Source organism: Chamaea fasciata, unplaced genomic scaffold (genome assembly GCF_029207755.1).
Source record: "Chamaea fasciata isolate MVZ Bird 193981 ecotype frontalis unplaced genomic scaffold, bChaFas1.0.hap1 SCAF_4, whole genome shotgun sequence".
NCBI classification, from domain to species: Eukaryota; Metazoa; Chordata; class Aves; order Passeriformes; family Sylviidae; genus Chamaea; species Chamaea fasciata.
This window is the reverse complement of record NW_027094089.1, coordinates 53337385-53350116: the sequence shown is the minus strand read 5'-3', so window position 1 is coordinate 53350116 and position 12732 is coordinate 53337385. Positions and strand designations below refer to the sequence as shown.

At 44.1% G+C, this 12732-nt stretch overlaps 2 protein-coding genes across 8 annotated transcripts in view; both read left to right on the top strand.

The window, feature by feature from the left end:
• NRG1 (neuregulin 1) overlaps window positions 1-12732 on the top strand; it is a 177254-nt gene that overhangs the window by 72050 nt on the left and 92472 nt on the right. For 4 of the 7 annotated variants that reach the window (XM_066181599.1, XM_066181597.1, XM_066181603.1 and 1 more), the window contains exon 1: window positions 4637-5567. The exons of 2 other annotated variants lie outside the window; for them this stretch is intronic. In XM_066181599.1, coding sequence (XP_066037696.1) covers window positions 4940-5567 — 628 coding nt within the window. In that variant the 5' untranslated portion in view covers window positions 4637-4939. Of the gene's footprint in view, window positions 1-4367; window positions 4450-4636; window positions 5568-12732 lie in introns of those variants that run through there. One more of the 7 variants, XM_066181598.1, reaches the window with a different exon arrangement.
• On the top strand, window positions 4187-4556 carry LOC136288445 (uncharacterized). Its single transcript, XM_066181604.1, has one exon. The coding sequence runs from the start codon at window positions 4330-4332 to the stop codon at window positions 4489-4491; it is 162 nt and encodes a 53-aa protein (XP_066037701.1). The 5' UTR covers window positions 4187-4329; the 3' UTR covers window positions 4492-4556.

The window sequence follows — 12732 nt, the reverse complement described above, 5'->3', positions numbered from 1 at the left end:
ACCAGCAATTGCAAGACAGTAGATAATTCTTAGGAAAACTTTTTGTGGACTATTGAGACTTTATTTAAAGAAGAGAGATATTTGAAATCCAATGGCTCCCATGAGAATGACTCACCAAGCCTACTTTTCCAGAACTTTGAGCAGGTTTGGGTCTTATTATGGTATGACTGAAGGGTCAGCTGAGTTAAATGGAACTTGTGCTCTAATTTGCAGGATGATGTCGGTCACAATCACACATCTATTCACATCTTTGTGGCTGGCCAGAGAAAATGGTCATCTGCAGTTTGGTAATACGAAGTTCTTCTCATTTTGGCACCCATAAAACTGGTGGTTTGTGTTATTTCCTTGAGCCTTTTGGGAGTGAAACTTTAAAAAAAAACTCCACTAGATTCTTTGCAAACACACTCCATGAAGTAAAATTACAGTTTTCTAAGGTTCTTAGTTTCAACCTGTTATTTGGCAGGAGTCCAAATCTCAGTCATAGATTAGCTTCATTAGTGTAGACTCAAACTGCATTTTCCTCTAAGCCAAAGAGACCCAAGCTACGTGGGAATCAGGAATAAATCTTTGTGCACAAAGCTAACCTTATTGCAAAAAGGCAAGTAATTTCCTTCCTTATCCTGCTGTACTTACTACCAATGGGCTACCCCAGTAAAACTTTGCTACCTTCAAGGTCATGCTCCCACTTGATTTCTTCCAGGGCCTCCCTTCCAATGAGTCAATTGCTGGCTGTTCCTGGCCACTCATTTCCTTCAGCCAGGGCAGAATCCACGTTTAAGCACAGCACGCCACTGCTAGCACATAACTACAGAAACATAGAAAGCTCAAGTCTGCAGCTATAGCATAAAGCATTTCTCCACTGCTTTGGGGGCAAGGGGAACAGAAAGGGACCCCGAAGTCAGCAAACTGTACCTTCAGTTTATACTTTTATCTTTAGACCCAAAGTGAGAGACTATCATCAATCAGCTTTTACTGCAGCCTCGAGAGCTGCCTCAGAATGTAATGCGCTCCCCTGTCCACTCCGACGCGGTGGAGAGCACCGTGTTTCATTTTGGTGCAAAGGGTCCCGGGAGAAACCGGCCCGTGAGGTACAGGATTGCAGAATGGCAGGCAGGCTGTGTTGGGGCCCTGGCTTTGGCCACCTGTGTAGCGGGGCCAGGGAAGCTGGCTGGCCGATGATTCAGCACCTGCTTTCGCCCTTCTTGAAGGGGAATAGGGGGAGCCGCCAGGCACTCCGAAGGCGGGGGCAGCGTGCCGGGAGCCGCCCCACTCTCCTCGCCGCAGGCCCCGTAGCGCCTGCGGAGCTGGGGGGCCAAAGCGGCTCTGTGGGCTCTCCTGCGGAGGGGGAGGAGGGGCAGGAGGTCTGGACAGAGCCGGCTGCGTGATGCTGAGGCAGGCAGGCTGCGCTCCAGGGCTGGAGGTGCGGCGGGGGAAGGGACCCGCAGCGGAGGAGGGCACTGCAGCCTGGCCGGGAGCCAGAGACCACAGGCACGCTGCGGCCGCGGAGCCGGCGGGGGGTGTGCGGTGTTCTTGCCTGCCTGCCGGGAGGAGCTGCTGCGGGCGGGGCGGGCCTGCCGGTGGAGGAGAAAAAGGCAGGGAGAGATGCTGTCCGGCCTCAGTTTAGCCCGCCGGGCTGGGGCAGGAGCCGTTCGGAAGAGCCCATTCCCGGCCCGTGCGAACTGGCGGCCCCTGCGGCAGCAGGGTGAGAAAGGGGGCGATGCACCCACATGCAGAGGAGCCCCCGAATGCCTCCCCCGTGCAGGTAGCACGCCATCCCTCCGTCCAGCTGTGCAGTTTTGCGTGTTCGGTTTAACTTCGTGGCAACCCTTATAAGGACGGTGCAAGATCTCCACGTACGTTTCTGTTCCGCACAGCACCCGGAAGGTGTGAGCAAAGCAGGAACGTGGTTTAAAGGAGAGCAGATTAGTGTAGATAGGATGGAGGGTTGCAAAGATTACTGGCGATTAAACGCAGGCAGTTTGCCGGGAAACCTAGTGCAGAAAAGATGTAGACAGGACTGTGGATTAAACACAGACTCAGAGAAGTGTCAGCAGGGAAAATTCTCTTACTGGAAATAGAAAGGTTGAAAAACTAGACATGGATAAAGCAGGAAAGTAATTTTAAAAAATTTCTGCTGAGCACTCAGGTGCTATACTATCTCATCTGTGTAATGAACAGAATATTCCCAGCTGTTTTTCAACTTGCACTCACTTTGAAGAGTGATGCTGTAGCTTCACACCTGAGGACCAACTCGGGTGTGCACAAGTATGTCTGGTTTTCTCGGATCAGTTAATCAAATAAACGGTACATCCTTTCCCTACAAACCGTGCTTACTTGTAGCCACAGACCACCACACCTGTCACGGCAATGTTGCTGTTTTGTTACACGTTCTACAGAGGTTGTGTTATTACTGCTGTTTGAAATAGGTTTTGAGGTACTCAGAGAGGCTGCACTGATGCAGGATATTGCCAGCAAAAGAGAGCATGTGCTTTGTAATAAGAGAAGCCATGTATGTAAATATGCAGTGCAAGCTGTTCATTCTGTCTGAGATTGCTGATCACATCATTAACCTAAGGACCAGACTCTTCAGTGGTAATGTAGGCTAGATTATAGGATGATTTATCTTTTTCATTCTTTCAGAGTGTTATCACTGGCTGTGCTTTAAGGTAAATGCTCCAGGCACTTGATTATAGTAGCATTGTGGTTACTTCAGTTAACTACTACCACCTCACAGGAAGGTTTGTGATCAGACATCCGTCAATTAGTCCTTGACATGACAGTCTATAAAACCACTATGGGATTAATTGAGATTTTGATAAATCTTTTTCATGCGAATGTTACTAATGTTCCCGTGGAAGGAGGGTGAGATGGGAGTGGAGCTGGAGGCAGAGACAGAATATGGATAGAGCCAGATGCCTCTTTTGACACTACCAAAAATATGTAACTGCAAAGTAATTTACCTTTCATGTGCTTACATATGACATCAACAAAAATTAATTCAGAATTTGTAGCACTTGATTCTTTGTTTCCTTATGCATCCTACAGCCCTTTATAATAAGGAGAAAGGGGGATTCTCACCAGCAAAACTTCAATGCAAATGTTTTCATTAAGTTCAAGGAACTGGAAATTGTGTTACAAGCTCATTGCCCTTTCATTGATGTCTTTATTGTTACACAGGTGTACTTTTCAGTGAGAAACAAAAGACTGGGAATAGATCTGATTCTAGTCTTACTTTCATTATGTTAACCAAACTGTTGATTTACCACTGTATTTTACTGCACTGGTGGGACTGGTAGTGCTACATATTACTAAAGTTGAGAAATGACCGCTGAATTTAAAACAAAGTCTTTAATTAATAATAATAATATAATTGTTCTTGTTTTGTTTTGTTTTTAGTCTAAGGTGAGTAAGGATATATTCTAGCAACATGTGAGCTCTTAAGAAGTGCATTCAGGAACTGACTTTAGTTTGAAGTCTGGGGTTCTTTGGGTTTGAAAAATGGTTTGGAAAGCAGGTTGGAAAATGGAATTACAAAAAAAAAAAAAAAAAAAAAAAAAAAAAAGCAGACCTCTTTGCAATAACTTGAATGAAAACTCATCAGAGGTGGGAACGGCTTGGGGTTTTTTTATTTCCTCTGCTTGATCTAAGATGCTTTCCAGCCCTATTCCTAGGAAATAAAACTTATTCAGGAGCTTGGAAAGAAAAGCTGTCTCTAGGTGGCAGGAAGGGAGAAACTGCTTCTGGAAAGAGGTCTTCCCGCTGGGAGGGATCGAATTATCAGACTAAGAGAGCCCAGTTCAACCCAAAGAGCTCTCCCCGACACCCGGTCCTTGCCGGAGGATTTTGCCACCGATGGCCGCCGCCGTCTCTGGCCACGCTTTGCCTGGAGAGAGGGAGTGGTGGGTGCGCAACTCCTCTCCGCTCCCTCCCTTTGATTTGATGGCCTTTATTCCTCCTAATTGGATAAAATAGGAAGTCACTGACAGTCCTGCGTTGCTGGGTGTACTGATTTCACTCAGAGCAGCCCTGCAGAGTGCGGGGGGTGGGGAAGGGGAGGAAGGAGCGAGTCTGTACATCAGGGAAACAAGCTGCGAGGGGGCTGGGGAAGCGGGGGGGGGGGGGGGGGGGGGGGGGAGAACGGAGGAAAGTGAATGAACGCTCAAGGAGGACAAAGAGGGAGGGGACATAAAGGGAGTTACCACCGTCTTGGCATCGCTCTTGCTTTCAAACCTCTCTGTAATGATATTGTTTGCAGTGATGCTCAGACAGCGAGCACCTGCTGCTCTGTAATGATTCAGCCTCTTTCAGCCGCCGCTGTAACACGACAGGATGCTGCTGCTACTGTCACTTCTGCCGTTGCCGCTGTTGTTAGAGATTTTGCTTTTGCTCCTTCCACCGCATGACAATTATTTTCCTCGTCTAAGCAGATACCAGCCTCAGATGCTCAAGGTGAGAGTCTTGCCTTTCGCTCTGGGCTACTGGTTTACTTAATCCGGTCAGTTTGTGCAGTGTTTGTGGTTTTCTTTATCTCATCACCCTCCTTTCCCCTGTTTGTTTTGTTGTGCTTGCTTTCGGGGAAATGTTTCTTCCCCCTGCAGAAGAGCTGGAATTGCTTGGGAGGCGTTTAAGGAATTATAAAAGTGGCTAGCAAACAGGAGCTCAGTAATTGCAAAGCTATTCTCACTTCAGAGAAGCAGAGACAGTGACAGAGGGCTTGGGGGCACAGGGACCGGGGGGATCTAATTTTTCCTGTGCATTACTCCTCTTCCAGTTTGGATGATGTTGCTGAGCTTCGACCTTTTATTGACTCCCACTCTGTGATTTTTGCAGAGCACTGTGACTATTACTACCATCTCTTTTTGTCTGTGTCTCACAGTAATGGACTGTGATAGAGTTAAGGCCTTTTGGAGGTGAGCTGTTTGAGTGCTGATGCTTAAACATGTCTGAAGTAGCTGCCGACACTTTCCCCAGCCCCTCAGCTCAGCTGAGCCCTGATGCGTCCCTCAATGGGCTCCCGGATGAGGAGAGCATGCCGGGGACCCAAAGAGAGGACAGAAGAGTCCAGGGGATAGCAGGCCTTGCCACAACCTGCTGTGTGTGCCTGGAGGCAGAGCGACTGAAGGGCTGCCTCAACTCTGAAAAGATCTGCATCGCCCCTATCTTGGCTTGCCTGCTTAGCCTTTGCCTCTGCATTGCTGGCCTCAAGTGGGTCTTCGTGGACAAGATTTTTGAGTATGACTCTCCTACCCACCTTGACCCTGGGAGGATAGGACAAGACCCAAAGAGTGCTGTGGATCCTACAGCTCTGTCTGCCTGGGTGCCTTCGGAAGTGTATGCCTCACCCTTCCTCGTACCTAGCCCCAAGAGCAAGGCTGAAGTGACAGCGCACAGTGACAGCTCACTTGTACCCTCCAAACCATTCCTCCAGCCTTCGATATATAACCGCATCCTAGATGTTGGGTTGTTGTCCTCTGCCACACCTTCGCTGTCACCACCCACCCTGGAGCCTACCACAGTGTCTCAGGCACAAGCAACAGAAACCAATCTCCAAACTGCTCCAAAACTTTGTAAGTAAAAGCTATGTGTTTCTTTGGGTTTTTTTTCCCTTTCACAGGAGAAAAGGGAAAAAAAAATAAAAAAAAAAAACACCACCAAAACAAACAAACAAAAAAACCACTTTACTGTTCCAGGACTGTCTTACAAGGAGGGCATGTGATTGACTTGCAAAGCTTCAGCATGCTAAGACAGGTATAGCATGGGTTGCCTTCTGAGAACAGCATCTGGAGTCCTCAGAACTTTGTTCTGAGGTATGCAGGACTTCGTCTGAGATGTCTGTAAAGGGGTAGTATCACCTTTTTCTCTGCATTCACTTGTAGGGAAGTACATGATTTGCTTCAAGGGTTTATCTGATAGCTATTCCATCCACATGGTGTATTTTCCTTATAAATTGACTTTATCTCCTGTGCTATATCTTCCATGTGTGTTCTTTGCCTTGCCCGCAGAGCACTTCTGGTACATCCTTCCTGAAGTCTGTGGCTGACAAATATCCTTGTCATCCTCATGAAACAGTGAGAAAAAGCTATAGTAGATTTGAAGCAGTTAGAAACTGGGAAATATTAATTTAGCATCTAGCTTATGATCTTTGCCTTTCTGTTAAGAGCAAAGCATACATTTTTCTGTGTCTTTCCCCATCTCTAGGAGCAGCTTCTTGTTTAACTTGTTTCTCATCTATTGCCCGACTGCCTTTTGTAGGGCATTTCAGGAAAGCCTTCTTGCCAGTGTAGGAAGAGTCAATTCCCAATTTAGTCTTTGCTCTTCATAAAAACAAATTAAAAAATGGTATCTGTATTATTTTCTCAGTAGTAATCGTAAATCATCAAAATACTGCATTACGGAAGTGTCATTTCTTTGACATTTATGATTTTAACCCATCAGATTCAAAGCAAATCAAGCCAGCAATTCCTGAGCTGTGTAAAGCTATGTAACTCTAATAAAAGAGAAGGCAGCACACTCTTCTGCTGAGAGCACAGGGCTGAGATTTCCTGTGGAAAACTGCGGTGATCCGAGTGAAAAACTGCATTCCTCACAAATCTCCATGCAGCACCCCATGTCATTTATTCTCCCTCATGCCTTCCCTATAATGCTGCAGGTTGACCACATTGAAGATGGCATATACTGGACCTCACCCTGGAGCTCTGAAGTCACCAGAAGTTCACTTCTAAGTTTAACACCACTGAGACTGGACTCAGTATAGATATGTGGCATTTGGATTAGATCTAACATTTTAGGCCAACCCCTATGCCAGTGAAAATGAGCATAACAACAGTGATTTCAGAGGAGGTCTTTCCAGCTGGGAGTCAACCTTAAACAGCAGTTCCAGAATCAGTGAAAGAAAGTCCTGAGTATTCCTGTAGAAACCTTGCTGCCTTTTGCTTAGATAATGGGTGACAACCATCCTTCAGATTAAAAGTAATTTGTCAGATGGAAACAGTCTAATAGAGAAATACTGCTCTACCATTAAATGACAGGGGGCTTTGTCTGTGGTATTACTTGAATTAACCACCTTGCAGTTAAATAGAACTATACTAACTGAGCTTTCTTTTAAATATTGCTGATGCATAAAATCTTTTTTTGTAGTGCAAATATTCTGACATTAAATATGACTTTTTAAAACATTTTGCTTCATAAAGTGACCGGAGACCACTATTCAGTCATAATTGCCTCAAGAATCCGTCTTGAATTTCCACATTTGTGGCAAACATTTATCAATAACAGGCTAACTTCATCTCTGAAGTAAAGGAAGGAGCGGAGGAGCACAGAAAAGATTCTTTGGAGCTGTCACTGACAAAAAGCCATGATCGGCATTCAGATCTGCTCACATATGGGAAATATTATGGTGATTCAGAAGTTAGGTGATTGGGTTGAGGGTTTTTGTTTTGGTTTTTTTTTTGATTTGGGGGTTTTGTGTGTGTAGGAGTTTTTGGGGTTTGGGGTTTTGTTTAATTTTGCTTTATTTATTAAACATAAATGTGGTTTAAGGCATTGTAGACTTCCATGGCTATAGACTGAAAGGAGAGGGAGAACTGGTAGCAGGTCAAGTTTGGTTTGCTCTAGGGGAGAATGTTGCATAGACAGACTTTATTCTAACTGGGGTACATAATTCTGACTATGTTAAGTGTCTCTGATTCTCTGCAAAGAAAAGGAAGAGAATCTAGCTGTAAAAATACACTGCAGAAGGTCTGCCTAAGAATTCCAAGAGGCATGAAAAGAACTTTTTTGGACAGCTCTTAAAGCACTGTCTTGGGGTTTTTGAAACAGCTGCATTTCAAACACATCATTGTGTTTTATGTAGAGCAAGATTTGTTGGAGAGGTTGACAGATTGCATCAGTGCTAACTTTTGTTTTTAATGCCTTTGACAGCTATAAAATTCTCAGTGACATGGCTTGAAAAGTAGCATCTGCAAATTGGATTGTCCCTTCTTTTGCCTTTCAGTGTCCTTTTTTTTCTTTTCAGGCAGAGTGAGGTAAATGTTCATGGTTCTTGTTCCCAGAAAACCCTTAATGTGCTGAATTTTTTTTTCTAGTCCAGAAATTTTTTTTAAAAATGTGCATTTCATATTCTGTGCTTGATGTACTGTTTCTGAGCCTATCCTTTCCATGAGCTTCTAAATCCTTTTCTCCTCTCCTCTCTTTTCTGTCTTACTCAGCATATTCCCCTTAAAGCTGTATCCTTCAAGGTCATAGTCTGCAGAGGGCTAATTGATTCTTCCTTCTCCTGGAGCCTGGAAGAGAAAGCAGAAGAGAGACAATCCTGATAATTGTGTCTGGTGTATTAGATTCAGGACCGATCTTTCTCCTTTTGTTATTCTTTGCCCTTCATCAATACAGAAATATTTCTTTCTGATGAGCTTACCTTTTGTATTTTAATATAATATTTGCTTTGCTGAAAGAGGAAGGAAAGGTGAATGTTTCAAAGCATTCCCATATTTAGGGAGCTTGTCAATCTTAGCATCATTACACCACGGAAAATATTATTACAAGCAGGATATAATAATACACCCTACCATCTCAGTCCCTCTGAGAAGACATGCAGATTGTAATAATGCTAACTCAGTTCAGGAGCTAAATTTCACTTCCTTTAAGACTATCATCTTTAAATACAATTCCATCCTTTATCCTGGCTGGTTAGAGATTCAGCTCTGTAGTACTGCAAAAACTCTGTTTTTATAATAATAGCTTCTACATATCTGCAAACCAAACATTCCCCTATTTAAAGGTCTTCCTACAGCCTCTTCTTTCCATTTCAGAAGATTTCCCTGCGAAACACAGAGAAAGGCCCATGTGGAGCTTCCCTTCCTGGGGTGACAGCTCTGCCAAAACAGTGCAGCACTCCTGTGCTTTGGTTCTGCCCCAGAGCAGAGGCATCATAGGCCTTGGCAGGCCAACCCAAGCAGGCCTTTGCTTTGGGACCACAACTCTCATGACTTGATGAAGTTCCACAAAGCACACAAGAGACAGAGCAGGAGACAGACCACAGCATGATTTTTCTGGAGTGGGTTTCCCTGACAGTAGAGCTAAAGGCCCACCAGAGAGCAGGGTCCAGAGCATGCACATGCCTGGTGGCACATCCACACAGCCCCTGCATCGATTTCACTTTTGGCTTCCCTGGCCAGCTCAGGTGCCATGCTCTGGTGGGCCAGCTACACATATGCCATGCTGGTGGCCAGCAGATGATCAACAGGCATGTCTTCATCTCCCTACAGCACTGGACCTGTGCATGTCCCTTGGGAAGCAGGCAGGACTCCCTCCTATCTCACTTGTGCTGGCCCTCACCTAGAGAATGTGGCAATGTGGAAGAAGGGTTCTGCATTACTGTCAACCACCTCTGACTGGAAACTCCCCTCTCATATTTCTGATTTCTGCTTCCACTTCAGGTGTGCTGAGTCAGTATTAGCAACAGATGCTGCTTTCTCATCCTTAGTGGAAAAAAGGTTAAATATTGCTTCTGAGGCCTGGTAGTGGCTATTTAGCTGGGAAATAGACTCATCTCCCCTCCTAATTTGACAAGTTCCACTCCAAGATTAACACTCCCTAATTAGGGCAATGCTTTACAGCATTCACCTTTCTCTTTCAGCAAGGGAAAAATGATATTAAAATACAAAGGGTCAGTCAAAAGAAAAGGAATATTTCTGTACTGATAAAGGCGTAGTAAAATAAAAGGAGCGAGACCAGTCTTGCACAATGGCTAAATTTCTTGTATCATATTAGAGCTAGAGATGGGGAAAATTGAATAAAAATTGTACTGTACCTTGCATCATACCGTAGATATTCCTTGCATTTTTTCCCTGCCTCTTTCACTTCCACTCATTCTTTATCAGCTCTGCATTTGATGTAATTTCTCGTATTCACAGTGATTTGGGAAGATCTGTACTTTTATCTTGATGGCAGGCTAGAGGGAGCCTCTCCCTCCACTTAAAGGTCCTGCAGCCCTCTAACTTCAATTTAAGGACACAGGGTTTGTTCATAGCATCTTCATGCAATGTTTGTTCTTATTCTTGAAAGAGGCTTATTCTGACCCATGCTCTGTATTTCAAATCCCCATCACAACACCATAGGGTTGAGTCCATGCCTGGCAACCTCTGAACATGTCAAGGTTAGGGATGTCTCAGAGAGCTGCACGGGACTGTACTCAGGGGAGGGGAGAGGCGATGATACAGCACAGGCTCTACTTCAGCTTTTTCTGTGTTCACTGTTGCTCTGCAGGGCACTGCCACAGGAGAGATTGTTTTTTCCCCAAAACTTGAAGATGCTGGAAGAGAGGAACTTAAAGCACATGCTGGTCTATTTCTGACACTGTATTGGATTTGATTAGCTTCAGATACCTGACTTAAGTGCCTGCATTAAGAATCTAGTTAGCCTTCAGCTGCATATCCAGCATAAAGGGAGAGACTTCCCCAGGCGATTCCCAGAGTGACTCTAACAGGAGTCACTCTCCTTCCCGATGAGTCTACAGGGAGACTACACTTGCAATTCAGTTAATTCCCCATCTCTAAGTTACATATCTACTACACAGTATGAGAACTCATTTTAAAAGCCATGACTTTTATGTGTCCTGTGAATTAAGAATGTCTTGTCACAGCAAAGTTACAATTATTCATAGTTAGGATACCAAACAAGTTTTGAGCCTAACTCAGGAGCATAGTAAAGGGATGCTGATCTCAGTAGGCCCAGGAGACACAACAGGGCCTCCATTAACGGACAGCAATAAAGCAAGTGCCACTGTACTGAGCCAGCGAGTCTGTATTGCTCTGTTGTTCCAAAGGTTATGACAGCTCCTGGAGGTGTATACTTGTGACAGGAGCACTCATGGGGACTGATGGGGTGAGATGCATAAGATACAGCAGTTTTTCGGGAGTTCAGGTCCATTAAGCCTTCCAAAGCAATAACTGAGACTTCCCCTCCCCAGTCCATTTAGTTCACACTGTCTTTAAAATGTCCTCAGCAAGCATAGTTTGCTCAGACAAATTTATTGTTTTGTTTCTTTCGGTATCTCTACCACCCTCCTTTTTAGCTTTCATTGATTGCATGCAAACAGTTCTTCTATTTAACATGCAGCAAACAGTACTGATTAGTCCTGTGTTTCTTTTTCTCGGACAAGCACCACAAATTCATGGCTTTCAAATTTTCCTCATGGGTGTGGTTTTCCTTTCATGCACCATTCATCATGCACAGAACATGGTGGAGAAAAAGCAGAATTTCCTGGAGTGTTTTTTCTTAATGACAGTCTGAATTTCTCAGTACAAAACAGTACTTTGCTCTTGTATTTATTTTTTAAAGCTTCATTTTGCTTTGAAAACTTCCCTGAGAGTAAGTCATATGTTTATGCAACATGGAGCCTTTTGCATGTTCTCCCTCCTCATTTATATACAGATGCGTATGTGAGTATAGAGAATGCAATAAATATACGAAGTATATGGCCATTATTTCTTTATTAAAAATGACATCTGCGACTGTTCTGCATCAAAAGTTTCTAAGCAAAACTGATTAATAATTGATGTAATTACAAAATTCAGGTTTTCATTTTCCACTGCAGAGGACTAAAATTATCTGCATTCCATATCTGTTGTATTTTTTACACTAATTATGCTGTTTGATTTCCTGTTAATGCACTGCAAATAAAGCACACAGCAGCCTACCTCTGATTTGCTGTGCCTAACTTCTGGTTGCAGAGAAACCTTGGGGGACTTTGCACCAGATGAGAAAGCACAATTTGGCTTTCTAGAGGCTAAGTAGCAGGTTAATTGTGGTGCAGAGCTGGGATGATACAAATGAGCATTTTCATCATTTGCAGTCTTGCTAATGGAATTGCAATAGATTTGCTGCAGAAATTCAACTCAGAATCAATAGCAATGCAATGAGGCAGCTGGTTCAGGGAGTGCACATGTGATGCCAATCTGCTGCAGACAGTACCTGGGCAGAGATTATGATGTCTCTCTTTCAGGAAAGAGGAGATGAACCTAAAAAATGCCATGGCAGGTGATAAAAGAATTTTAAAAAGAAAATGCCCGTTTCACCTAAGGTGGACTGGAATTAGGAGAAGAGGTTTTCTCTGACAAAAGAAAGAGAATTGTTTTCTTTAAAGGAATTGAGATCTGTTTGGACTAAAAGCTGGGTTATTGTTACATAACATGAAGCTAAGCAACAACAGGAGTCCTTGTGTTTCAGGTCATGTTCAAGCCACATATAATCAGGGACTGAATCATGGTGTGTATTTTGGAGATGGATAGGTGAGTTTAGAGTATCTTCTTCCAAAGGCTTCTGCTCTCTTGTTCTCTAGGCAGACCACAGAGAGAAGCAGGCCCTGCCTTTTGTGGACTGTTTTATATTAGGCACACTGGCTACCTTTACCATTTATACTGAAAGGAGACTAGTGTCCTGGAGAGTGAGCATTGTGAATCACATCTTGATATTTCACTTTAAATCATTTTGTGAAGTACCAGACACAGTAGGAGGTACATGTGAAACTCAGGAGCTGGAGCATGACCAGTTGGGCAGTTAGGGAGCAGCAAAGAGGAAATGCATTATTTTGAGAAAATGTGAACTCTGATTATTTACACCCTGACTTGTCTCATCCTTCTCCCACATTCACAGTAGAGTCTTAGTCACTGAGACATAAGAAAAGGTTTTAGCTGAGGAGGAATGTGCAGAAACAAATCCAGTGGGACATGGCTG